At 59.2% G+C, this 27092-nt stretch overlaps 1 protein-coding gene and 1 long non-coding RNA gene across 6 annotated transcripts; one reads left to right on the forward strand and one right to left on the reverse strand.

Moving 5' to 3' along the window:
• Nucleotides 1-132: 132 nt before the first annotated feature.
• Nucleotides 133-21287, reverse strand: SNAPC4 (small nuclear RNA activating complex polypeptide 4). Of its 4 annotated transcripts, none has more exons than XM_019756762.3 (24): nucleotides 21149-21287; nucleotides 19557-19695; nucleotides 18587-18633; nucleotides 17481-17648; nucleotides 17204-17329; nucleotides 16645-16723; nucleotides 16019-16100; nucleotides 15058-15162; nucleotides 14846-14918; nucleotides 14337-14501; nucleotides 11197-11344; nucleotides 10932-11038; nucleotides 10723-10817; nucleotides 9138-9232; nucleotides 8507-8586; nucleotides 7959-8387; nucleotides 7029-7112; nucleotides 6644-6866; nucleotides 6095-6165; nucleotides 5637-5747; nucleotides 4824-4851; nucleotides 2479-4178; nucleotides 1008-1132; nucleotides 133-349 (listed from the first exon to the last, which is right to left on the reverse strand). In XM_019756762.3, exons 2-23 carry the CDS (start codon nucleotides 19684-19686, stop codon nucleotides 1016-1018), a joined length of 4263 nt encoding a protein of 1420 aa, XP_019612321.3. In that variant the 5' UTR covers nucleotides 19687-19695; nucleotides 21149-21287; the 3' UTR covers nucleotides 133-349; nucleotides 1008-1015. The 4 variants fall into 4 exon arrangements, with proteins under 4 accessions (XP_019612321.3, XP_074187454.2, XP_074187456.2 ...); XM_074331353.2 differs by lacking the exon at nucleotides 21149-21287 and adding an exon at nucleotides 20786-21019; XM_074331355.2 differs by lacking the exon at nucleotides 21149-21287 and adding an exon at nucleotides 20391-20505.
• LOC109460931 (uncharacterized) lies at nucleotides 21259-26962 on the forward strand. 2 transcript variants are annotated; one of them, XR_012496040.2, is made up of 5 exons: nucleotides 21259-21475; nucleotides 21614-21690; nucleotides 23968-24084; nucleotides 25270-25388; nucleotides 26477-26962. It is a non-coding gene; the product is annotated as an uncharacterized LOC109460931 (long non-coding RNA). The 2 variants fall into 2 exon arrangements; XR_016019329.1 differs by lacking the exon at nucleotides 21259-21475 and having other exon boundaries at nucleotides 21498-21690.
• Nucleotides 26963-27092: the final 130 nt, after the last annotated feature.

Here is a 27092-nt window from a genome sequence, read left to right on the forward strand (position 1 = left end):
CCCTGCGGTGGCACCCAGATGGCCGGCAGCCACGAGCGCTTGTCGCAAGAAGGCCGCTGCCTCTCTTCCCCATGCCCTGCGGAGGCCCAATCCCTCTGCACGTTATCTCGTAGCTCAGGATAGACCACAAGACTGTGGCTTGCTTTTTAATTAAAAAATAGGACATTTACTTAATTCCTTCAAATATTCCAATTTGCACTTGGGACCCGGTGAGCCTGTGACAACGTCATCACTGTTGGCAGAGCCTGCCCGGCCCCTGGCCGCTTCCTCCTTCACGGTGAGTGGTGGGTTCCCGGGCCGGGTGGCCCCGCCCCACTGCAGCAACTGTGGGCATCCAGGCCGGACAGTCCTGGAACACAAAGACACCTGGGTGATGGGATGTCCTGACCCCCGCCAACCCCCGGATGGCCCTGTGGAGGAGCAGGAACCAGAGTGGCACTGCGCCCTGTGGGAGAGGACTGGCCATGGAGCCAGAGGGGGGGCTGCAAGTGTGATGGCCTCTCTGTGGAGCCCCGCCCCCTCCTAGTCCAGTCGGAGGAGCCAGCTCCTGCCTCTGGGGACCTGCCGGCCACGGCCTCCTCCCTCCCTCAGCTGCTTCAGGAACCCCACCTGTGTGTGCTGAGCACCTACTCAGTGCCTGCTGTCTGGGCTCATGTTCGAGGCAGACAGTGGACAGTCCGTGGCCAGGCAGTCACGGAGTAGCAAGTACATCAGGACAGACAGGCGTTAGGATGGCCATGCCGCCTTAGGACGGTGGCCAGGGAAGATGTGTCTGAGGAGATGACCACTGAGCAGAGACCAAGATGGAGGGAGGGGACAGCAGGAAGGAAGTCCCAGGAGACGTGTGGCAGCTGAGGGTTAGCCAGCTCCCCGGAGGGCCTCCTGGCCCTGGACCCACCCTAACCCCACAGAGCCGGGCACACAGCTGGCCTGGCCCACCTGCCCATGCAGAGCTGGAGTCAGGGCCCGTCCCTTCCTGGTGCCAGGCACCTGCTTCCCACACTCACCCTGTGGCTCACACCAGCCTCCTCCGCTTCCGGGCGTGTCGAGCACGCCGGGTCCTGAGCACGTCAAAGTCGTCACAATCGTGTGGGCAGGAGGGGGCAGAGCCCTCGCCAGGGTCTGGGGCTCCCTGAAACAAAACCCAGGTGGGGGGACGAGTGACCCTCCAGCCAGGACGGCTGGGGACGGGTGGCAGTGCGGAGCGGCAAGGAGCCGAGGGGCCTGTGGACGCCGTGACCCCGACACCTGGGACAGGCAGCTCCTCAGGCTTTTGTTTGCAGAGAGCAGCCCCCAGGCCAACTGCGCTGCCATCAGCAGCAGGTGACCCCAACACACGCAGGGGCTGTGGCCGACAAGGACTGGGAGGGACGCTGGGGCCACATGTGGGCTCTGGCTTTCTGCTGACCTCGCTCTCACCTGGGGCCTCCAAACCCCTCTCAATAGCCGAGAGCCAGCCTCACGTGTCATGGTCCCCCTGGCTGGGCCAGCAGGGCAGTGACCTGGTGGGGGTGGGGAGGCTGCACACACAGTGGGGATCAGGGAGCCTCTTCCCGGTGACATGTAGAGTCCAACAATGTCTTCCACTGCACGTCAGCCCAGAAGACAGCCCTGGGACCCCTAGGCAAGGCCCCTGGGGACGGAGATGTCATTCCCAGCAGGCCAGGGTGGACTGAGCCTGCAGGGAGGGTGGCACAGGCCCCAGCCACAGCCCTGCCTCCCATGTGGCCATGGCCGCCCCAGGTGGGGAAGTAGAGGTGATCTCTGGGAGGGCCACCGCATGCTCCCCACACAGCTGCAAAGGCTCTGGACAACCTCGCTGACACGGCACAAAGTGCCCAAGGCGGTCCAGCTCTCCTGCTCAGCCTGGTTAGGACAGAGGCGGCCTTCCTGGGGACTCCTGGGCACACACAGCCACAGAAGATGTGGGAACACCTTCCTGCATGTGTTTGTATCAGGTTTCTGGTTGGGAAATCGGGTTGAGGATGCCGCCTCCGCAGCTTAGAAAGCCTCCTGACGGGGATGGTGCCAGAGCTGACACCTGAAGGGATGTGGCATCCACACAAGTGTGTGCGCAGGGCAGCCTCCTGCAGGGCTTCCAGCCCCTGCATGTGAGAGGGGCGTGTGTGGGGGGAAGTCTGGAGCCCCAGGCCAATTTCTCCCTGACAGGCCTCATGGCTGGCAGCCCCAAGAGCAGCTGGGGATCTCCCCATGTTAGAAGTGAGGTTCCTTCCCCCCAATTCCCACACTGGCCAAAAGGGGTGGCGACGGCTGCACCACCTACACGCCACTGGGCAGGCTGGGAGCCAGCTTCCTCCTCCCCAGAAACCCGCCAGCTCTCTCCTGGCCACGACTTCCACTTGCTCTGTCCCCAGCCCCCACGCCCCGCACGCTGGGCAGGCCACACTGCAGGCAGGCAAGGGTGCCCTGTGAGGAGCAGGGAAGTGGGGTGAGGGCTGAGTGCCCACGGCCACCTACCTGAGCAGGGCTTGTGGCCACTGGCCCTTCCTGGTGACTGCCGCTCGCCCAGCAGCCTGGCTGCCTATGGCCACCAGATAGCTCCAGCTGCCCCACACCATTGTCTTCACTCTCGGTGTCCTCGCTCTCAGGGTCTGCCCTCATGGCTGCTGACAGGGTGGTGGGGACACCATGAGGGGACAAGGTGGCCAGGAGCGCAGGGAGGGTGAAGATCGCCAGGAAGCGCGCCTTCAGCAGCAGGTAGGCTGGGCTGTGCTGCAGCGGCCCCAGGTGTCCCAGGGAGGCCTGCGGGCCTCCTGCTGCCCCATCGGGCACCACCAGGGTGGAGGCTCTGTGCTCCAGCGCCTTCTTGTGGAGGAGGAGGCCGGACAGTGCGCGCAGGCTGCACAGGTTGGGGGGCTGGTAGGGCAGCCTGCTCCTCAGGGGAGGCACACACACCCCCCGCTGTCCCCTCAGCCACTCCCGCACAGCCACCTCACTCTCCTGGGAGAGGAGACCTAGGTCCAGGGCACCCTTCTCAGGCCCAAGCCGGGGTGGGGGTTGCCTCTGCAAGTCCGGAGGCCCCCTGGTCTCCCCTGGCGCTGAGGGGGACCCTGGTGTCCCTCCCAGGCCATCACCACCGTGTGGAGGCAGCTGGTTGGGCCGTGCTGCAGGGTGGTCAGCCAGGAGTGCAGCCTGGGAGGCTGTCTCCCCAGCCACTTGGGCCTCTCCAGGGGAAGAGGGTCCATCAGGGGCACGGGCCCCGTCACTGTCCACTTCTGCAGGGCTCTGGGATGGCAGGGGTGTCAAAGGGGTCACGAGGTCTGTCCTGGAGCGAGGCTCTGAGTCTGTGCCCGTGTTGACCAGGCCCTGGCCTGCCTGAGTCTCAGTCAGGGAGGGTGACAGAGTCACCAACAGCCCTTTGGGGTCAGAGGTCACTGCCGGCTTCGAAAGGCCCACCATGGCTGGCATGGGCACGGACAGCAGCCCTTGGGCTGTAAGCACCAAGGTGACAGGCAGAGGAGTGCTGGCTGCCACGTGTGGTCCACCCCTGTGGGTGCCCAGAGCTGGCGTCAGGCTGAGAGGCTGCATGGGCAGCTGAGCTGGGCTGGGGGCTGCAGGGAGAAAGGGTGGCGCCTCAGGCAGTCCCTGCTTACGGGATGTGGCAGGGGCCTGAGACTGTCCAAGACCGCTCAGGTGGCAGCTGAGAGGGACCTGGCTGGGGCCCACAACCGGGGCCCTGGAAGCAGCAGGGGAGGCCGGGGCCTTCACAGCCACAGTGGGGGCAGGAGCAATGGCCAAGGTTTGTAGGGCGAGGGGTCCCTTGTCTTCAGCTGAGGCCCAGGGGCCTGAAGTACTTGGACTGGCCAGTGCAGCGGCCCCAGGCCCAGCGAATGCCGAGTGCCCAGCGACGGTCGGCCCTGTGGCAGGAACGCCTTGGGAGGCCAGGGGCAGTGGGGGCTGGAGGATCAGTGGTGAGGAGACCAGCAGCTGGGGTGGGAGAACCGCAGGGCCCTGGGCAGCCTTGCGGGCTCGGGCCTCCCGCAGCCGCTTCTCCCGAAGCAGCTCCGACACAGTCTTGGGCTTGGGACGGGGGCCGCACGGAGACGGTGGGGGCGCCTGTGGAGTGGACTCAGCCCGGCAGGTCTGCAGCCCCCCACTCCTTCTGCAGCTAGAGCTCTTTGCAGCTTCTCGGGAGGGCACGTTCCGCAAGAGGCTGCCTGAGGGAGAGCAGAACACATTGATGAGGTCCAGGTGACTGGCCCAGACAGCCCTGGCCCCTGCGCCCAGCCGGGAGGCCCTCTCGGTGGGCAACTGCTAGGACTGTGGAAGCCGGAGCCTGGCATCCAGGCCAAGGGGCTCTCCAGTCTGGCCACACGTTCCCAGACCACCCCACACACGGCACCCCCAGCCCGTGCCCGCTGGGCACCAGCCAAGGCCAGCGCTGTGTGGAAGCCCGGCCCTCGCCTGCCCTACACTTCACCCTGAAATCTCAAACCTCTTCAGAACAAGGCTGTGGGCACCCCTGCCCGCCCCTCCTTGCATCATCTCTTAGCAGCCCAGACCCTCGCCCGATTCTGCTGGTACGGTGGGCCTGGCGGCGGCAGCAGGAGAGTCCTCGCCTCCTGCGTCTGTGCCAGGGAGGCCTCGGCTCACTTGCTGTGCTCGCAGGTGGGTGCCCAAGGAGGGTCTCCTCCATCTCCCCAACTCAGGCCAGCCAGGCTCTCGTCCCTCTTGTGGGACCCGGACAAAGAACCCCCTCAGGGGCCCTGGCCATGCTGTTCCCAGCCTGCAACTCAAAGTCTGGGGGAGGTCTGGCCTCTCCCCAATAGACAAAATGGCCAAGAGCTAGAGAGAGGCAGTACCTGGGGTGTTCTGGGCACTCGAGGGCTCCTGAAAAAGAAGGGGGAGAGAGCATCTCAGGGAGGTCCCCAGGGGCCCGGACCCACTTCTCCACCACCACCAAGACCATCGCTCACCTCTCGGCTGCAGCAGGGACAAGGCCCAGGCACCAGGGCCTGCCTCCCACAACACCTCCCACATGCAACTCAGAGGCCATGGGCCGGGGCCTGGACAGCCCTCACGGCCCTGGCAGCCCATGTCCCCGGGCAACTGGCCTCCATTCTCACGCAGCCCCAGCCAAAGGCACCCTTGGGAGAGCTCATCTCGTTGGGTCTGGGCTGGGCTGCAGGGCCTGGCAGGGGCCTGGCTGTGTGCGCAGGAGGGCACAGGCCGCACTTGGTTCTCAGACCAGCCACACCACTCAGGTTTGCTCCAGCAGTGACTGGGCTCTGGGACGTGGCCTCTCGCTGACAGACCCCATGGGCCTGGCCACCTGCACAGGCATGCCACCCCAGGAGGGGCGGTGAGTGTGGCGGGAGAAGCAAGTGCTGAGCCAGGTGGGCCTGAGTGTGGGCTCCGGCCTTGCACCCCTGGACGTGCCTCCTCCTAGTCCTCAGGCGCTACGCCCTCACTAACAGACAGACTGACAGACGGGCAGATCCCTGCCTGAGGGTTGCTGTGGGAGAAGGGGCTGCTCTCAACCCTGCAATGCTTGCTCTCCCTACAAAGAGCGGGCACCCCCTCACCGCCTGGCTAGACCAACGCCACCTACACCCAGCACTGGCCTGGTGGACCGGAGGGAAGAGTGGCAGGAGCCAGGGGAGCCCACGTCTCACCTGCAGGAGCCGCCATGGTGGGTCCTGAGTGCCAGCTTGGGGCAGGGCGGGCAGCTGGGCCTTCCTCTCCCGAACAACCTCCATGCAGCCAGCAGTGTCGATCTGGAACAGCTGAGGGACGTGTGACACGCCATATGACAGGAGGCTCTTCCCTGGCCTCAGGCTGCCCCCCACCTCCCAAGGGCCCAGAAGGCAATGGTGGCTGCAGTGGGCCTCGGGCCTGCCGTGACCACGGCTTCTCATGGAGCAGGTCCCGCTGCGCACCCCTCAGCGCCCCCCTCCACTGACAGCGGCGGGGACGGGCACTGCGGCTGCCTTAAAAGCTGCCGGCCACTGGGCCACCGTTTCCAAGGCCCCACAACTTCAGAAAGCTGGCCTTCAGGGAGCTGCCCCGCTGCAAACTCTCAAGTCCACCATGGAGACAGACAGGGGAGGAAGCTGCACGGTGGGCAGCTCACCTGAATAAAGACGGTGAATACGGGGGTGCTAGCCAGACGGGTGTCCTGCAGCTGCATCCAGATGACATCGGCTGAGGGGATAAGGGCACATGCGTCAAGTGGCCCCAGCTGCCAAGTGCCCCTCCTAGAGTCCCTAAGAGCCCCAGAGACTGGGCACCAGGCAGGAAGCCTCAAAGAACCCCAAATTCAGCTGCCACTGCACTCAACCAAGAAGGGTGGGGCCCAGGGGGCAGGCCGGCCCTGGCTGGTCCTCCGCTCAGACTCGGGGGACAGGTACTCCTGAGCGCCAGAGATCGATAGTCAAGATGCTCAGACAACGCAACCAGCTCTCAGAAACGTACACCCACACACACGTCCCCGATCCTGAGATGCCCCTGCTGAGGCCTAAATGTTGGGCCACCTCCTGAACTGACCACCATGTGCTAAGCAGGATGACAGAGGCAAAACCCACACCCTTCCAAGCACACTTCTCGAAAGACACCTCGAGTGCCCCTTCCTTTCCCCGCCCCGGCCCCACAGCAGGCTCCTGGAGGGGCTGCAGGGCAACACCTCGAGTGTGAGTGGCGGGCCTCCGGGGGGTGCAGGGCAGGACAATGTCACCCATCCACAGGCTCACGGCCATCAGAAGCCTGCGCTCCAGGAGCCTCCTCTGCAGGGCGTGTCCCCGGTGCTGCTGCCACGGCTGCCGCACATGGGGCCTGGCCGAGCCGCTGTCAGCGGGGCTGGGCCCCGGGGAAGAGCCAGACGGGCATGGCTGCTTCAGCTTTTCCTTCTGTGGAAGGACAAAGGCACCTGGGCCCCCACCCTTACCATCCTCCACTCCTTCCATGTCCCAAAGCGGGTGGGGGGGGGGGACGCCCAGACCAGGAGGGGAACAGGGATGGGGTGTGGTGGTGTGTGCCTGCACGCACGCAGGGCCAGGGCAGGCCCTTACCCGTGTCCGGCCCCCGGCAGCCACGTTGGTCCTGAGCACCCGTAGCACCGTCTCCAGGGGCAGCTTCAGGAGACGCCTCCCACTCTGACAGAAAGAGCAAGTGAAGCTGACGTGGGGGTGCCGGCACGGCCTGCCAGCTGGGCACCTGCATCCCGGCTGGTGACAAATGCTGTCAAGTGTGGTGGCCTCAGGCAGCGCCTCCCCCAGGACTACGAGGGGGTGCCCACTGCCCCCGCCAGCTCCCTGAACTGACGGCACCAAATGCCTGTGATTAAGACTGGACTGGGGGCTTGGGCCCTGCAGTGACAGGCGCAGGAAGACACGAGCCTGTGCAGCAGCACAGGAGCTGTGGGTGTGCACTCTGCCTGCCGCCTGGATACGCCACTGTCCCCTCAGACGTCAGAGACTTCAACCTCTACCAGGACAGACCAGCCTGTTCGATCCTGACTGCCACTCCGGAGGCAACCAGAGCTGTGCCTGTGCCCAGGGCCCCGACCCCACCAGGACCCATTGAGCCAGGCACACACGACTAGCGAGGTCAGACCAAGCGGGTGGGCGGACGGATGCAGCCCTGGGGAAATGGCTCCTCCTCACCGCGCCCCACCCCACCCCACCCCACTTGGGGTGAAATGCTTCAGAAAGGGCTCCAGGTCCAGGTGCCCCCAGCAGCTCTTTCATGTAGCTTTTAGGGCAAACAAGTGGGGAAAACAAGGCCACCGGCCTCAGCAAGGAAGGCTGCTGCCCTGGGCCCAGTTCTCCCGAAATGGGCCAGAAGCAAACATTCCATGAGCCAAGAATAGGCGCGTCTGCCCCCCTCCACCGGGGACATGACTGGCCCACCGTCCCCAAGCACCAGCCTCAGTGACTGCAGAGCAGCAGCATCTATTCCCTCCATGCCCAAGCTGGGGGTGCACTGGGGCCTGTGCCCACCTCGTCTGCCGGCCCCTCTGAGCTTGAGGGCTGAGTGTCCGTGGAGCGTGGGTACCCCACGCCTCTCAGGCCAGCGCTGTGGGTCACGGAGGGGGCTGAGGCTGCGCTGCCCACTGCCCTGCTGCCACCTGGGGCCGCCTCGGAGCCCTTGGGAAGGCTGGGGGAGGCAGCTCCCCGCCACAGCTCGCCGGCGCTCCGCCTGGCAGGAACCCAGAGGTCCATGGCCGGCACCACGTGCTGTGCTGAGGGCAGCGCCTGGCCACCCGCCTGGGTCTCCAGCTCTGGCTCCGACTCTGGCTCCAGCTCTGGCTCCGAGTCCCCACTGCTGGAGCTGCGATCCCCGCTGCTGGAGCTGCTGTCTCCACTGCTGGAGCTCCACCGAATGCTGCGAGGGGGCGGCCGCCGCCTCCTCCCCCGACGTTGCTGTTTCTGTGGGAGACGGGCGGTTTGGGGGCCTCATACCAGACTCAGACAAGGGACAACAGGCAGGCAGGCAGGCCAGCCTCTCATCCCGCCCCACGTGAAGCTAACCACAGGTGACACCTCACCCTGACCATGATTTTCCACTTGCTCAGACACTGGGAGCCCGTCCGATGGGGTAGTTCAGAAGCTATTTTTGCCCAGTGACCTACAAAAGCAAACGACATGGCAGTTGCTTCTCATGCACGGTCTTTGACGACACAAGCTTACCAGCTCGGACAAAGGGCTCTTCTTGGAGCTGTGCTTGGGTCCCTTCCAGAAGGGCATTGTGTTCCGTCAGGGCGGGGCTCCTGCTCACCCTCCCACTGCCCCCATGTCTGAAAACCTTCATCGTAAAGTTAGAAACAGCTGGCCCAACTACATTAAATTGAATGATTCAACTGAAAACGCAGCCTTTTCTGGAAAAACAGCCAGGACGCCTGCACAGGGACACAGGGGCTGCCCGCAGGCATCTTTGGGTGACAACCTGAGTTATAGCACTTGCCTTTTTACACATCTCCACTTCCAAATTTTCTATAGTGAATGCGAATTTGTCTGTACAATGGGAAAACCACCGCCATCTGCCAAGATGGCGGCACGGGGTGGGAGTGACGACCGCAGGGAGACAGCCTGGGGGCAGGCAGACCGCTGGCCTCCACGGGGCCGCAGACCTTCACCACTAACTCGGGGCCACCACAATCCGTGCCGTCGAGAACTTACCAACACCGTGTTTCTCTATTAATTCAATTAACTTCTCCTCTTCTTTTGAATTCCATCGTCCCTTTTTCAAGCTGAAATGTAATCTTCTGAGGTATCTGGAAACGACACGAAAACAAAGGGACGTTTTAGATGCCAGGGTGGCCCCTGCCACTGTCCTGGCTTCTGCAAACGCTCCCTGAGATTTGACGTCAGAGGCACAGACGACCAAAGAAAAATATAGAATAACTGGATTTTCTCAAAATTAAAAACTTTTGTGCCTTAAAGGTCACCACTGAGAAAATGAAAAACGACCCACAGGTTAGGAGAGAATATCTGCAAACTGTACACCAGAGAAGGGACTTCTATGTGGAGTTCACAGAAAATTCTTCGAGTCAGTAACACAAAACAAATAACTCAATTTTAAAAATGCGCCGAAGACATTTCTCTAGAGAAGAGATGCAAATGGCCAATCAACGCAGGGGCCACGAGATGCGCCCTCACCCCACTAGGAGGGCTGCAACCCAGTAACAATGGTGATGGTGAGGACGTGGTAGGGGGGCCTCGCCCACTGAGGGTGCATGGCCCGTGGCAGCCATTCTGGGCAGCAGTGTGGCGGTTCCTCCAGGTTTATCAGAGCTGCCCTGTGACCTGGGGACCTCACTCCGAGGTGTGTATTTGGGAGAACGCAGTGTCTCCGTGCACACGGCGTGTCCAGATGTTTCCAAGGCTCGTCCATGTCGCAATGTACATCAGGATTTCACTGGTTTCTAAGGCTGCGTAATACCGTGTGGTCCACACGCTTCACACCCACGTCGTCCTGATCCCTCCTGTCAGTAGGCACTACGTGTCTCCCCTCTTGGGGGCTGTGAACTGTGCTGCTAGGTACACGGGCGTGCAGAAGTGTCTGAGGCCCTCTCCAGCCTTTTGGGCAGGGAGTGGACCGCTGCGTCACACGGCAGTTCTGTTTAACCCGTGGGGACCCTCCACGCCGCTTTCCATCCATCCGGCTGCACCGTCCTACACTCCCACCCGCAGTGCTCAGAGATCCAACTTCGCGACATCCTCACCACACTGCTTACTTTCCGTGTTTTAAAACAATAACCGCCCTAACGTGTGTGAAGTGGTGCGTCATTGTGGGTTTGACTCGTATTCCTGTAACGACTAACGGTGTCCGCCTCTTTCCAAGTGTTCAACGGCTATTAGTGTGTCTTCTTTGCAGACGTGTCTAGTCAGGTCCTCTGCCCATTTCCGAATTGCTTGTTTTTTTGTTTGGGGAACAGGTTTCTTTGTGGGGTGATCAAAATGTTCTAACAACAGCTCGATGAATACACTAAATACCACAGAACTATATACTTTAAAAGGGTGAGTTGGATGTGAATGACATCTTAATAAAACTGTTAAAAATAAAAACACAGCAAGCTGAGAAAAGGAAGGAGCTGAGGCCACCTGCCAGGGGCCCTGCCCATCAGCGACGTGGGAGAGGAACCTAGACAACAGGGCAGTTTTTAAGTAAATCGCTCTCCTGTCCTGACTGGGTCATGCTGGCACTGAGCTGCCTCCTGTGCCCGCCGATGACCGCGGCCCTTGCCTGCTGCATCTCACTCACCGGTCTCGGCACTGGGCATCGCTCCTCCCTGGCACCTCTGCCCGGATCTTAAACCAGTCCCGCTCCCCGTATTTGGCAACGGCTTGAAGCAACTTCTGCAGGAAGGGACACACAGACCAGACAGTGACGCTGCCTCCCACCCCCGACTCCGTCCGCTTACAGTGGGGACGTCGGGCCCGGCGACCACAACCCAGGGCCCACACACCTACCGCGTCCTCCTCCGGGGCCCAGTAGCCCCTTCTCAGGCTAGGGTCCAAGCTCTTGGTCCAGCGGTAGATGAGCTGCATGGAGTCCCTCCCTTCCATGTAGTAGACGACTGCAGGCAGAGGGGCCCTGTGAACGCTGCACTCCCGGGGTCACCGGAGAGGAAGCGGGACGCCCAGGGCGACAGAAGCCCTCTCACAAGTGTCCTTAGGAATGGCCTCTGCCCCACGACCCTGGCCGGGGACCCCAGGACAGGCCACCCAGACTCACTTCTGCGGTAGGGGATGTGGCTGCCGACACGCATCTCCTGGACCAGCTGGCTGAGCATGCGGTCCTCCTCCTCCGTCCACTCCTTGCGCTTCAGGGCCGCGTTGTGCTGCTGGTACTGCTGCAGGCACTGGAAGGCGCTGCGGCCGGTCTGCCCGAGGCCCCGGCCGAAGCAAAGGCGTCACTGGGCGCGCGCCCGTGCCGACGGGCATCCAGGGCACCGCAGGGTCACAGGCGCAGTGGGCTGAGGCGCTTCTGTGAACCAACGACCTCCTTCCTCCCACCACAACCCTGTGGGGATAGCGAGGCATCCCCACGACGGAAACAGACGTTTACGGAAAGGCAACAGGTTCGGGAAGAATCGGCAGCGACAGACTCCATGTGCTTCCTTTAGATGATACCGAAACTGAACTACAAGCTCACACACTCCGTGGAAGCTCGTCCACAAAGCCTGGGGCAGGGCCGCCGGCACAGCACCTGCTTCTCCCCACTCGGAGGCAAGCGCTGCCGCGGTGCCTGCGGAGACTGAGGGGGTGTCTGAGGCCCGTGTTGGGGGAGGCCCAGGGGTACACGTGTGGGGGGGGTGTGCAGGGCTCCCTGCTGATGGTGGTACCTCTTAGACACCAAAAACACAATCCATGAGAGAAATAACTGATAAACTGGACTTCACTAAAATTGCCAACTTCTGTTCTGTGAGAGAGTGTTAAGAGAATGAAAAGACGAGCTGCAGACAGGGAGAAAATACTTGCCAAAGACACATCTGATAAAGGACTGATGTCCATAAGATACAAAGAACTGCTAAAGCTCAGCAATAAGAAAAAGTCTGATATGAAAAATGGACCACGGACCTTCACAGACACGTTGTCAAGGAAGACACACAGATGGCCAATCAGCATACGAGAAGCTCCACCTCAGGTCACCAGGGAAATGCAAATTAAATCGAGACCCCATCCAGGCCTCTCAGAATGGCCATCATCCAGAATGCCCACCACACCAGTGCTGGGAGGAGGGACCCAGGAACCCCCATTCATGGCTGGTGGGGATGCAGGCGGTGCAGCCACTGGGGGAGACATTTAGACGATTTGTCACAAAACTAAACACACTTTTACTGTGTGATCCGACAATCACGCTCCGTGGTATTTACCCAACAGAGTGGAAAACATGTGTCCACACAGAAACCTGCACATGGATACTCATAGCAGCTCCGTTCATAACTGACGACCTCGGAAGCCACCGAGATGTTCTCCAGTGGGTGAGGGATAAACCGTGGTCCATCCGGACGTGGAACATTATTCAGCTAAAGAGACATGAGCTGTCACACCATGAAAAGACCTGGAGGAGGCTTAAATGCAAATCGCTAAGAGAACAAAGCCTGTCTGAGATGGCCACATGCTGTGTGATCCCAATTACGTGACATTCTGGAAAAGGCACAACTATGAAAGAGTAAAGAGATCAGGGGTCATGGTGGGGAAAGGAACCGGCAAGCACAGGGGGTTTTTAGGGCAGTGGAAATACTCAGTGATACCATAGTGACAGGTACAAGTCATTATACAGCGGTACCTCGGTTTTCGAACATAATCCGTTCCGGAAGACCGTTCAAGTTCTGAAACATTCGAAAACTGAGGCACGGTTTCCCCATAGAAAGTAATGCAAAATGGATTAATCCATTCCAGAGCTTTAAAATCAACCCCTGAAACTGCAAATTTAGCATGAATTTTACTATTTAATGATACCATAGATCCATAAAATTTACAGCATTTGTAAACCGAAATGTTTGTCAACGGAGACGTTCGAAAACCGAGGTACTACTGTACATCTGTCCAAACCCACAGGAAGTACAGCACCACGAGTGAGCCCTCGTGTCAGCTGTGGACTCGGGGTGATCATGATGTGTCAATGTAGGTCCATCCTTGGTAAAATGAACAAACAGAAAAACACCATCTGGTAAGGGATGTCGATAACGGGGACAGCTGTGTGTGGGGGGGCAAAGGGGGAATAGAAATCCCCGCACCTTCCTCTCAATTTTGTTGTGAAACTAAAACTGCTCTAAAAATATAAAATTTTTAAAAACAATACTCATGAAATAAACACATAAAATAACTTTCTTTACAAGCATAATTCACCAAGTAAATAAAAGCATAAAGTATGTACCAAACTACAGAGCAGCTAAAAATAGAAAGCAAAACTATTATAAATACAAGGAGAAAATGCCTTTGCCACATGTGTCAGGTTTTACCCAAGTTACAGCAATACATCTCTGAGAATTGAACAGCTCTTGGAAGCAAAATTCAGTAAAACAACAAACTGTTTCATGGGCTTTACTGGACCCCTAGACCCTCAGAGCAGAGAACACACTTTTGTTTCTAAACGGCTTTGGTAAGTTTAGTTCGGTTTGCTGCAATCACATGCGTGACCATTAAAGTAATAAATTAAGAAATGGGGATTTTACAGATCACGTTCTCAGGTTATGAGCCAATAAAATTCAAACTAAAGAACAACCAAAAGAATTCCAAGAAACCTGACTGCTTAAAAATGAGAAAACATATTCCTACATAAACTAAGACCCAAAGAAGCAATGAAACCTGAAATTGCAGCCACTGTAGAAATTCAGTGCTCACTTTGGCAGCACACATACTAGAAGTTTATAAAAAAAAACCATGTTACACTAAGCTGTTGTCACAAAAGCAGCGTTAAATACTTTTGTGATTAAAGACAAAGATCAAGAGAAGAACTTATTCCTCACCTTAGGAAATGAGCAAAACTACTCAAGAACCCAAAAGAAACTTGGAAAAGTGTTCTCCAACGCCACCAAAATAAACTCTGAGCTTGCTGGGGGCAGAGAGAAGGACGGGGAGGACGGAACAGTCAATGGCGCTAAGACTGGTAACTGGGCGTGAGGCCTCCAGGATGTACACGGACGGCAAAGGAGCTCCTGGAGACGCAACGGGGTCTCAGGAGCCCGAAGCTTCTGCAGACTCAGCCCAGGGAGGTGGGAAGGGTCACGCTCCCTGAGGGCCATACCCTTGAAAGCAGCAGGATGAAGACATGCGAAAGCTCCGAGGGGCAGCCTGGGCTGTGGGGTGACGCAGCCCGTGAAAACCCCAAACCCGCTGGCCCCTGGTGTCAGAGGCCCCAGTCCTTACCCCCAGCTCCTCGGCGACCTTCTGCCACTCCAGGTGGCCGTGCTTGGCCGCGACGGCCTTCAGCTGGCTCACTTCCTGCCCGCTCCACTCCTGCTTGTTGATACTTGGGTGTTCCCAGTTCTGCCAGAACTTCTGGATCTCCTGTGCACTGCGGCTGCCTTCAAACTGCACACAGAGACCCAGCCTATAGGGGCCGTCGCTGTGCCAGCAGTAGCTGGGCACATGGGCAGAAGAGGGATCTGTATAGGCCGCTAACACGTGTGCAGCCAAAACGTAGATCTGGCTCCTAAGGCAAAGCCTGGAGCCTTCGCAACCATGCGTCTCAGAAGAGGCGCCTGGCACCAGCGGGGAGGGCCCTGTGAAGCGTCTCCCACAGCTGGGCACACGCTCGAGTGCGGCCAGGGGTGGGGTGACGGCAGGTCTGGTGGGCACGGAGGATGCGGCCTTAGCGCCGGGAGCTTACCTTGCCGATTCCCACCCACAGCCCTGGCTCCCGGGACGGTGCTCACGTTGATGTTGGAAATCTTCTCCCAGTCGTGGCTGTCCAGCCTGTTCCCCAGCAAGGCCTCCTCTGGGAGCTGGCTGGAGGAAGACATGCGGGCAGCGGGCTCACGCCGGGCCTCTCGGTTCTGCTGGCCAGCCCCGCCCCGCCCCGCCCCATCCAGCCCCGCCCCGTCCAGCCCCGCCCCGGCCAGCTCCGCCCCGGCCAGCCCCAGCTCACTTGATCTCCTGGATCTCCCTGTCCGCCGCCTGGCTCTGCTTCTCCAGGACCGCCCTGTCGGCCTCACTCGTCACCCTGCTGCGTTTCTGCTCTAAGTACTCAAGCCTGCAAGGCACAGTCGAGGCGCCAGGGTTACCGACGGTGACAGCACACCGTGCGGGTCTCGGGCTGGCTCGGCCTTCCCGCAGGCTCGGCTGGTTACTCCACAGCACATGGCGGGGGGCACGCACTCGGGGCCCGATTTGAATTCTGACCCCGCAGACAAGTTCCTCAGCTTCTCTGAGCGGCCTCGGTTTTCTTGCCAGAGCGAGCAGCGGCGCCCCTCGGCTGCCACTACAGTCACGTCAGCCACTGTGCAGCCGTGGGTCTGCCGATGTGGGTGGTGGTAACTGTCGCTGCCCCCATGTCTCACAGCTCGGTGCTCCAGGCCGGTGCCCGCAGGCACCCTGACCCTCATGCCCAGGAATGAGGCCAGGCCAGAGGCTACTTCTGAAGCCTGCAGTTGCCCACTAGACTCAGCAACCACTTTCAGAACTGGCCAGGGACAAAATCCAGCTCTCCTACAGCCTGAGGAGGGACCCAACCATCACTGCAGCAAATCATTGTGCACATCAAGGCACAAGGCAGGGGGCGGCCTCTGGGACCCCTGGCCTGGCCACAGGTGTTGTGACTTAATCATGTGACGTCACCCCATCGGCACACACATGCAGCAGGTCTCATGAATGGTCCCCATTTTCACAGGTGGAGACCACGGCCCAGACCAGAGAAACCGCTCGAGCCAGACAACTAAATGTGGCCGCTCAGCCCCCCCAGCTCTTCTCGGTCTCGCCACTCGCTGCCTCCTTGGGAGGAGGTTCAGGGATCAGTGCCTCAGCAGAAAAGGGAGCACAGCTAAAGGGAGCCCCTGCCAACCCCAAACGTGCTGACCGGACGCTGACAGGCCTTGGCTGTTTTCACTCACTTCAGTAACTTGGGCTGAAGCAGACGCTGCAGGCGGTCGCTGACCACTGACTTCCGGAGCAAAGCCTTCTCCCAGTTCTTCCCTGAGGAGAAACGACACCCCGGGCGGCTCACACCCACGCCTTCCTGGACACACGCTCTTTTGTGGGGTCCTCTAACCACCCTTGCACATTGGTAGCTCTGACTTGCATGGAAAGTCAGAGGAAACAGAAGGGAAGTAGTCTGTCCAGGAGCCCCACAGTGTGGAAGTGGGTCTGTGCTGAGGTCCCGGGGGCTGGCCGAGCAGGGGCCTGACAGCGGGCCAGGTCACAGGCACTGGGCCTCGGTCCAGCGAGCACAACTCCACCTGGGCCTGGCACAGCGATGCGTTCAGAGACTGGACAGTGAGGCCTGGGGGTGGTGCCCGGGCCTGCCCCTCATGCTGGCACCTCACAGGGACCTCGCTCAGCGTGGGAAAGGAGGGGCTTCGAGTGGCCAGTCCCACGGATGAAGCCCAAAGGAGCCCACGAAGCCACAGGAGAGAGTTGTCAGAACCACGGCACATGCCTGGGGAGGGGCAGGGGCGTGGGGAAGGCCTCTGAGGTGCCCAAGCTCGGTGGGCACTCAGGGCTGGCCCTGAGCTCTTACATTTGGTCACCAGAAGATCTTCGAAAGCCTTGATGCCCTGGGCAGCCTTCTCCCGCGTATCTTCATTGGCAGGTGGCCCCTGTCAGAGAAAACAGCATCACGATGTGGACAGACCCAGGTAAGCTCACCTGAGGGCCCAGCGTGGACCCAGGACCCCTTCTCCTCAGCCTGGTCACGTGCGAGGCCTGACCTTGGACACCTGGACCCAGAGCTGCTGCCTCAATTGGCAGAGGGTGGGCTCCGCGACTCCACCAGGGTCGACGAGAAGGGGAGGGCTGCCTGTGGCAACATCGGGCCCTGTGCTGCTAGGACTCAATAGTGCTGCCAGCTGCCCACCCACAGCCACCTCTCAGAAAACGTCCCCGGGGCTTATCTGTGGAGCACAGGTTGGCTTGCCCCATTCCAGGGAGGCAGCCTTGACTTTCACCACTGGAGCGGGAGAGAATTTTAGGATGGTGGAGGATATCGTCCTAAAGAGCCGAGGAAATTCACGACAGCCACCACAGACTGTGGGGATGCAACCCCCTCCCCAAAGAGCTGCCCCCTCTTGCTGACTCACCACTCCGGTGACCTTGTCCTTGAAGTAGGGCTTCATGAAGTGCCCAATGTACAGATTCGGGGGCAGGCTCTTGCCATCCTTCACCTTGGGACCTTTGGACCCCGCCAGGTCCCACATGACCTCCTCCTGTGGAGACACAAGGAGACACTCTGTGCGCAAGACAGCAGCGACTGCTTGTGGAGAAGGGGACTCGGGCAGCAGGGAGCTGACATGACCCAAAGCCCTGGTCCTGGGAGGCCTGGCCGTGGGGGCTTCTCGGGGCCAGAGCCTGTCCTACCTGCTGCTCCCGGTTCTGGGCCAGCAGCAGGCTGAGCTCTGTCAGCTTCTCTTGGATGACCTCCTGGTAAACCATGTTGAGCTGCAGGCAGGTCTCTGGGTCTTCAGGGAGCGTTTTGTCCTTCGGGCCATCCTCATCATTGCTGCCTTCACCCCACCTTTCTTCTTCCTGGTTACAAGTGGGAAACTGCAGGTGAAGGAATGGGGCACACATGCTCCCCCACCCTCGAGGCCCTGGGTGGTACGAAACGCCTCTGAGCCCATGTTCTGGCTGCTTGGCTAGTGAAAGACCACACTGACACGGGACACGTAGAGTGTGTGCCCGTCCCATCATTTGCAACACGAGGAATTTCAATTTCTAGGAATATGGGGTGTGGGATGTGTGAGGAAACGAGCTGTTTCACTTTCTACAACAAGGATTTCTGTGACACCTGAACTCTATAATCGGCCGTATGACTTTCAACGCTGGCAGGTCTCTGGGGACAGGACTCTGCAGTACTAGCAAAACCGAAAAGCAGAAGCAATCCAAATGTCTGTCGGAAGGCGACAAGTCTAAAAAGCTACAGTCAAGCCACACTGGGGGATGGCCAGCCACTACAGACAGGAGGCAGCTCTATACCTACTGACTCGGTGGGAAAAAAACAAAAAGCAAACTACAAAATTTTTCCAAAATTACACAGTATTCTAAAATAACCAAACGGAAGTTAATACCTGACATAATTGAGTCATTTCTTGCCAGACACTATACATGCAAACTGACTGGGGTTGTAACTGTCCCTACTGTACAGATTAGAAAACTGAGGCACAGAGGGGTGAGCTGCGAGGGGCAGGATCCAGGCATGTGATGTCACACTGAGACAAATATACATTAGGAGGCGCCTGGAAAAGTCAGGAGGGATAAACGCCAAGCTATCACCATGGTTACTTCTGGGACAACATTCGTTTTGACGATGAATACTTTGTGACGTTCTATCTTGAATAACAAACACGCGTTCCTTTTAAAATGCAGGCACCCCAAGAAGAGTTCCAAGCACCGCCCCTCCCAGGCCCGCTGGAAGGGTGGCGTGCCTGCCTCGGCGGGCACAGCCAGCTCAGGCCAGTAGTTACCGAGATGTGGGGACCAGCAGTGTCCAAGTCCTCATCGGGCAGCGAATCTGTGGGAACAGAAGCACAGCGTGTTGGCGACCGGGATGGAAATAGGTGGCTGGTGAGGGGACCCACAAGCACCAAAGAGGTGACCAGCAGGTTCAGCACAGGCCATTTCCTGGGCAGCTGCAGATGACGAAGGGGCTGAAAGACCTCAGAGTGAGACTTGCATTTCTGGACCCTCCGTCCCTGACAGCATCTGGCGGCTGAGCACTGCTCACTGACCGGGCGGGCAGGTACTAGTCCGAGGGCAGAGGCCCAACAAGAAGTGCCCCCAGGCATGCGAGGTACAGTGACCTGGGCAATTAGGGGAGGCTTCCCAGTGGTGAAGCGGAACTTGGGGAGTGGAGCTAGTCAGCGGAGGAAGGGAAAGAAAGGCCTGAGGTGCTGGGAAAGGAGAGAAGGTGGGCCTCAGAGCTGAGCCCAGGGCTGGGGTGAGGTGGGCAGGCTGGGGGCCCTGGTCAGCTTGGCCATGCAGGCAGGCTCCAGTAAGAGCCTCGAGGAGGGGCAATCAGGCTCCAGAGGAGCACAGGGCAGTGGATAGGTGGGCAGAATATGAGCCTTAGTAGCAGGGGACCCAGAGAGAGGGCAGTGGGACGAACCCAGAGAAGAGAGCGGGGTGTGGGGGGATAATCTCAGCCACGGTGCCTGTTTAAGCCTGGGGGTGGCCAAACTTTCCGATTCCTGAGGAGGGCAGCCCGGCCCCTTGTCTGAGGACAGCCGGATGCACATGCCCGCCGTGAGGCAGGCACTCGCACGCACACAGCAGGTCGGGGGCGAATAATGAAGGGACAGTAACAAACTGTCCGGTGGGGTGAAGCAGAGGCCAGTCCTGGCGAGAAGCGGCCTGGTCCCAGCAGCACCACAGTGTAAGACAGCTGACAGGGGCCAAAGGTAGACACAGCTCTTCTAGCCACACTAAGGAGCTTACCTGCGTCAGAATCCGATTCGAGACTTGATTCTGAGACCTCCACATTGATACTTGTGGAGCCGGGATCCAAAATCCTTTCCAGCTCCTCGATTTCCTTTGTTATTTTTTCTCTTTCCGCATCTACATCCATGACTTCTGCCTGCCTCCAAAACACATTATGAGACGTTAGAAACCGCTCCCCTTTGGACGAGTACGCCTACAGGGGATGGCAGAAGCCTGACCAAAGCAGGCACCGGGTTCTAACAGGCCAGGCTGGGGAGCCCCGGGGCTATGCCCTGACGCCCTCCCAGGCTCCGCAATCTCCTGCTCTGCTCTCGAGCTGAAGCCACCTGAATGGGTCCTGCCTGCTCAGAGGCTGCGACCAGCACAATGGGGAGACTGGTGGACACCAATATGGCCCAACTGCCTGGTCTCTGTCTTCCCACAACCAAGCTGGTCACCCAGTGCAGAAAGAGCAGGGTGTGGTGGCCGTCACTAGAGGACAGGGACGAGACCCACGGACTGGCTGAAAGCTGAACCCAGGACAACAGCTGTAGGCGCAGCCTGCTGTCCCAAGACAGAGCTCAACACACAGAGGGTGCCTGGCAAACGGTCAGGGAGACAAACTGCCCAGCTGGCCAGTGCTGACAGAACAGGCAAGGAAGCCGGAAGCCCGAGCTGCTGTGGTCCCTGCCATGTCCCCAGCATCCAGCACACCTGGACGTGTCTGGCACGGAACCATGCTTAACGGAAAGGAACGCGGGACCGGGAAGTCTAAAAGGGGCAGGAAGCCGGAGAGGTGGCAGAATAAGGCAGGTACTGGCAGGGAAAATCCCAAAACAACGCAGCACAGACCCAGGGGCCAAAAACGAGCAAGAGAAACAGCGTCCCCTGCCCTGGGCAAAGTCTCTCTGGCTGGAGACTGACGGGGACAAAGGTAGCCACCGCCTGGGAAAGCCTCCGGTCAGCGACACGGCCCCCGGTCCCTGCACAAACGCCTGGCCGAACTGCTTATGCGCGGAACGCAGCGGAGAGCCAGGCAGAGCCGCGGGCCGGCGGCACCACGGGCTGCGCCGCAGGGTCCTCGGCGCCTCGGGGGCGGGGCGGCACAGCACGCATGCGGCCCCGCCCACCCCGCGCTGCCCGGGGGAGGCGGCCGCCGCGCCGGCCCGTCGTCACCGCACGCTCTCCTTCCTCCGGCCCTCCCCGCCCCGGTCTGGGGAGCCGCCACCGCCGCCACCCTCACCCACCGGCAGCACCGGTGCCGCCGCCACACCACGCTCCCGGCAACCACACGACTCGGGCGCCACGAACCGGAAGTCCCGCCTCCGCGCACCAGACGCGGGGCACGCCGGGACCAACTCCGGGTGGCAAGCGGGCGGCTGCTGCCCCCGCGCGGCCGCCCTCGGGACTGCCCGCGGCCGCACGCCGCCTGGCTGGGCTGCCTGGCCCGGTGCCCAGTGGGGTACGGCCCCGCCGCCCATGCCGGCCCCAGCCCAGCCTCGCGGTTAGGGGGGCTCTACCCGCGGCGGGACCCCAGCAGCGCCTCTGGTGCTTCTTTCTTCCTCTATTAATTGTATCTAGGGTTGGGGTTGAGCAACAAATGAGAAAACCTGTCAAGTGCTCGGTGTTGTCCGGGCCAGGCCGGGTTTTGGGTACAACTCCCGGGGCCCTCGGGGTGTCCGTCCGCCAAGGACGCAGCAGGGAGCTGCCTGTGTGTGTGGCGGGGTGGGGGCGCACAGCAGATGGGAGGGCCCCAAGCCCCCCGCCGAGGCGGAGGGTGGAGTCTAGGAAGAGGACTGGGGGGGGGGGGTTGAAGGGGTGTCAGGAGAAGTCGGTCAGGCTCCCTCGCCCGCCTCCTGGCGGAACTGACTCCGCGGCCAGCGGAGATGGAATGCTGCGCAGGCGCCGCCCATCCTGATGTCACTGTGCCCTCTTCGGTAAGCACCTTGGCTGTGAGCCACTGTTGTCCCATCACAGCATAAAAGCCCGGCCACTATACAAAGCTGTGCTGTGCCTAGAAAGCCAGTGAATAAAGCATGTGTACTCTGCCTTCTGCTCCACGCATTTTCTTCCAGTTTCCAGAGTCGCGGACACCTTGACGCCGCGGTCACCACTCTCGGACACCTGGCGCAGTGAGCAGGGCCCTGGCCAGGTAAGCGAGCCGTCCGCCCCTGGGCAGGAGGACATGTGGCCACCGGTGTGTGGTACCATAGTGTGTGGCCGCTGTTCTCGTGAACTGGGTCCGGGTGGAGGGGTGGGAAGATGTGGATTGTTCTCCGGCCAGCATAGGAAAGGTCTTGCAGGTGTTAAATGAACAGCTGCTGGAGAAAGTGAAAGTCGCTGCCAGCCTTCCAAGCTGGGTGTTTCTCAGCGCTCTGCACCCCAGCATGGAGGAAGCGCTTGCTGGAACAGCCCAAGTGCAGGACTTGCGGTCTCAGCAGAAAGCTCTGGAATCTTGGGTTCGCCGGGTAGAAGAGCAGCTCCGCAGCAGGGGGTCTGAGGCAGAGGCCCCTCCGGAGTCCCTGGCAGAAGACGTGGGTGAGGTCGAAGTCATCCATCAGCCCCAGGTTCAGCCGATCATGCATCGGAAGGTAAACCATGAACCACCTTTGGGCCCCAGGAGCATTGCTGCCAGCAACCCAGTGGTGACTGAGTTCACAGCCTATCCCCCCTACACTCCCATGGAGTTATGGGAATTGGGGAAGCAGTGCCGACAATGTCCCAGAGAGCCGATGCCGGCTTGGCTGCTGTGTTTGTGGAACACGGGGGCAGACAGCATCATCTGCTCGGAAGGTGAAATGGAAAAATTAGCCTCTGTAATGGTACACCCGTCCCTGTGGCAGCGGTTGCAGAACTGCTGCTGGATGGCCCAAGGCCAGGGTAACCGTTCCTTAATGGAGGGCTCACTGCTGCAGTGTGCAGTGTGGGATGATGCGGGTGAGCTGCCAGAGAACGTTAGTAAATGGCAATCATACACCGAACTTGTTCAAATCATCCGTGAAATGGGTATGAGACATGCTACGTTTGACCTTGAGACGCAGGGGCCGGATGATGAGCAGTTTACGACCAGCATGAGAAATTTGGTTTGGGATTCGGCCCCCAAAGTGCCTTTGGATCGCCATCTTTGCGCCCTATGTGGGGTGGCCAATCCAGGAAGTTACCACTCTGGCCACTCTGAGAGATGTTGAAGGCCGGCAGTAGAGGAAGTTAGGACGCGAGGTCTGCGAAATCACGAGGAAGCCCAAAGCAGAAGCACGGGGGTGAACTTGAGGACCCCAAAAAGTAACGCACATGCAAATGTGGAGTGACCTCGTAGCAGTGGGGGTTGATCAGGAAAAAATAGACCAACAACCAAATGCAGTCTTGTTGGAACTCTGGAAACAGTTACGTCCAGAACAGCAATTCCAGGAAAACCCCAAAGGGAAGTCTGGGAAAGCGCAACCTGTGACCCTCCAAGAATTCATGTGACCACCTGAGGCCAGATCCTTCCAGTTTGACTAGGGGAGGGACCAAGGTACCCAGTCAGAAGGGACGAGCGGGGACTGGAGGCCCCATGTGGAACTGTCCATACGTTGGTTCCCTGTGAACGGGCAGAAGGTTTTGGCCCCAGTTGACACTGGCGCAGACTGCAGCCTTATTTACAGGAACCAAGATGGTTCCCCGGACCAGCAATCTGCATTGACGGCTACGGAGGAGGACTGCTAGGGTGAACGCTGTCTTCTCCTTACCGCTGGGTATAGGATGGCTTCCCTCCGTACCTACACAGTGTGTGCCTCCCCCATACCGGAACATATTGTAGGGGTGGACGTGTTACATGGCCTCAGCTCACAGTCAGAGAGTTCCACCTCTGGGTCTGGGTGGTGGAGCCTGGGATTCACAGGCATGCTCACCACCCCCTTCAAGTATTGCTGTGGCCACGGCGCGTGGTTACAGTGCAACAGTACTGCCTGCCGGGGGGACGTGAGAAGATTGGCCATACGATATTAGAACTGGAGAAGGCCCATATCGTGAAGCCAACACACAGCCCATTTAAGTCCCCGGGATGGCCAGTGAAGAAGCCTGATGGGACCTGACGAATGACTGGATTATAGGGAATTGAACAAGGTGACGCCACCTTTGCCCGCCACAGTACCTTCAGTTCACGATTTGATGGACCACTTGACTGTCCGCCTGGGAACCTACCACTATGTAGTGGAACTGGCGAATGCCTTTTTCTCTATTGACATCGCACCTGAGAGTCAAGAGCAGTTTGCCTTTACTGGGGACAGGCGTCAATGGACCTTTGGAGTCCTTCCACAAGGATACTTGCACAGCCCCACTATTTGCCATGGGCTTGTGGCCCAGGACTTGTCACAGTGGGATCGCCCATCTCCTGTGACCCTGTTTCGCTATGTTGATGAAGTCTTACTAACATCTGATTCTCTTTCAGATCTAGAGCAAGCAGCATCCCTCTCTCCTCTGCAACCCGAAGTCATGTGGCTGGGTCACGAGGAAAAGGTCCAGGGCCCTGGCTTATCTGTCACGTTTTGGGGTGTTATTTGGTTGGGTAAGACAAAAGTTATACCAGAAGCTATTATTGATAAAATACAGGCATTTCCCTGGCCAATCATGGTCTCCCAACTGCAGACGTATTTGGGTTTGCTGAGGTATTGGTGGGTGTTTGTACCCCATTTAGCACAGGTGGCCAGGCCCTTGTAGTCCATGGTGAAGAAGGACGCCCATGGGATTGGACAGAGGCTATAGAGCAAGGCTTTGTCACTACGAAACGGGCAGTGCAGCAGGCACAGGCTCAGCAAGTAGTAGACCCTGGTCGCCTGTTTGCACTTAATTTTCACGTAACCCAAGGGATACGGTTGGGGCCTCTGGCAACAGCAGGAGCGTCTCCGGTGCCAGTGGATTTTGGTCCCAATTGTGGAAAGGAGCAGAGGTCCGCTACCCTCTAATAGAGAAACAGCTGGCTGCTGTGTACGCAGCCCTAGTGGCCAGAGAAGCCATCACAGGAACGGCACGCGTGTTGGTTCGAGCAACCTATCCTGTCCTCTAATAGAGAAACAGCTGGCTGCTGTGTACGCAGCCCTAGTGGCCAGAGAAGCCATCACAGGAACGGCACGCGTGTTGGTTCGAGCAACCTATCCTGTCCAGGGGTGGGTCCGTACGTGGACCCAGGGACCCAAAATGGGGGTGGCACAGGCCACCACCCTCACCAAGTGGGGTGCCTACTTGGAGAAACGTAGCACCCTTAGTTCAAGCCCTTTAAGCACAGAGCTACAACAGGTCCTGGGGTCTATTGAGCTTGTAGCCCAGGCCGTGCCAAGCACTCTACTCACTGGGAAGAACGTGGAGACCTCGCCCGACAGGGAAGGACAGCCCCCAGGACCTGAGGATGCCTGGTATACTGATGGCTCTAGCTGGGGTGCTGCTGCTGTTTGGACGGCTATTGGTGTGCAGCCCAAAACAGACACCCTTTGGTTTGATACTGGGACGGGCCAGAGTAGCCAGTGGGCTGTGTGGATGGTAATCAGCCACGAGCCTGGGCCCCTAGTTATTTGTACCAACAGCTGGGCGATGTTCCAGGGCCTAACATCGTGGCTCCCTACGTGGAAATACCAGAACTGGCTAGTAGGACACCGTCCGCTGTGGGGCCAGGCCATGTAGCAAGACCTCTGGGACCTAGGAAAGGGAAAGGTGACCCTAATGCATGCCACAAGTCACTCCCCCTTAATGTCCCCAGGCAATGATGAAGCAGACGACTTGGCATGGATCCGGTGGTTAGAATGGGCCCCCGCCATTGATGTGGCCCACTGGATGCATAGAAAGTTACAACATGCTGGAAGCAGAACCATGTGGCAGGTGAGCAGACGCTGGTGGCTGCCCTTGAAATGGCAGGAGACAGCAGATACCTGCCACGACTGCCATCTGTGCCCAGGAAAGCCCCCAATGGCAGAGGCTCCCCTGGGAGAGACAGCAGCTCACGCGAGAGAGGGTGCCCCTAACTTGCTGGCAAGTGGATTATATAGGACCCCTGCCCAAAGCCCGAAATGCTACTTATGTGTTCACAGCAGTGGACATGGCTACGGGGTTATTGTTTGCTTGGCCGTGTCCGTCTGCAGATCAGCAGCGCACGCCTCTACGGGCGCCCCAAGTTATTGAAAGTGACAGGGGTACCCATTTTACAGGGCAAGTAGTGCGGCGCTGGGCTGCCAGGATGGACGTACAATGGTTGTTCCATACCCTGTACAATCCACAGGCAGCTGGCATGATTGAACGCTACAACGGCCTTTTGAAGCAAGGTCTCCGGGTGTCTAAACACCCTCCCACGATGCATGACTGGGCCTCGCATCTGTGGGACATGTTGAGAGTCTTGAATGAGAGGCCACGGACGGGAGGGCCCGCACCAGTAGAGGCCCTGCTACATCAAACGGCCGCTCCCATTCAGTCACAGGCCACCATAGGCGAGCCCGTTAAAGCTGGGATATGGCAGAAACGGGAACATCTGGTTACCAGCACCCCCATGCTTGAAAGCAGAACAACTGCAATGGACTTGGCCTTGGAGTGTCAAAAGCTCCCACTGTCGTTGGTTGGGCCTGGTGGCCCCTGTGGGGGGCTGGTTTGACCTACGGCTTGCAAGTGACACCAGGGGTGGTGGCCAAGTGGCCATGGCAAGTGACAGTAGTATACGGAGGTCATGATGCTGGGACGATTTTGGGGGAACTTTTGTACTCCCACTGCGGCCTATTATGAGGTCCCCTGTTCTACTACATGTTGAAAACACACAAGGGACCCCAAGCACTGCCACAAATGTCTGGTACCACAAACCGCGAAAGGTGCTGGCAGCAGCGACCCTCCTCTCCCAGGACAAACAGCTGGCAGGGATCCTCCCAGATGGGAGGGACTTGCCACTGCTGGTTCCTGTGACTGCTGTTTCTTTCCACCCGCAGGTGCCTGTGGGCTAATACAGTAGTGGGCTGGGCCCACACCTACGCCAGAGTAGCCAATGTCTCCAGCTGCTGGGTCTGTACAGTTTCCGGTCAGCACCGCGGCGGCGCTGCTGTGGCGTATCCATCCAGCTACCGCAGAAAACTGGACTTGGTTGCGAGAATGAAACCCTCGACAAGAGGCCTGAGACAAAGACGCCAGTCTGAGTGGGCAAACAAGCCAGTGAGGAACCCTGAAGCGGTGCAGTGTAGGGGAAGTTGTCAGTCAGGCTCCCTCGCCGGCCATCCGGGGAACTGACTCCGCAGCCCGCTGGTTACGTAAGATGGACTGTTGCGTAGGCGCCGTCCATCCTGATGTCACTGTGTCCTCTTCTGTAAGCACCTTGGCTGTGAGCCACTATTGTCGCATCACAGTGTAAAAGCCCGGCCACTGTACAAGGCTGTGCTGTGCCTAGAGAGCCGGTGAATAAAGCAGGTCTCTGCCTTCTGCTCCACGCGTTTTCTTCCAGTTTCGTCAGACACCTTGCACAGGGGTTACCACTCTCAGACAATGGGCCTTATGAATCGCAGAGGTGGGTTTGACTGTGAAACTTGGCAGTGGAGAGCTCGGGTCAGTGCA

The sequence above is a fragment of the Rhinolophus sinicus genome, chromosome 16 (genome assembly GCF_057876585.1).
Source record: "Rhinolophus sinicus isolate RSI-liver-muscle chromosome 16, RSI-T2T, whole genome shotgun sequence".
NCBI lineage: Eukaryota > Metazoa > Chordata > Mammalia > Chiroptera > Rhinolophidae > Rhinolophus > Rhinolophus sinicus.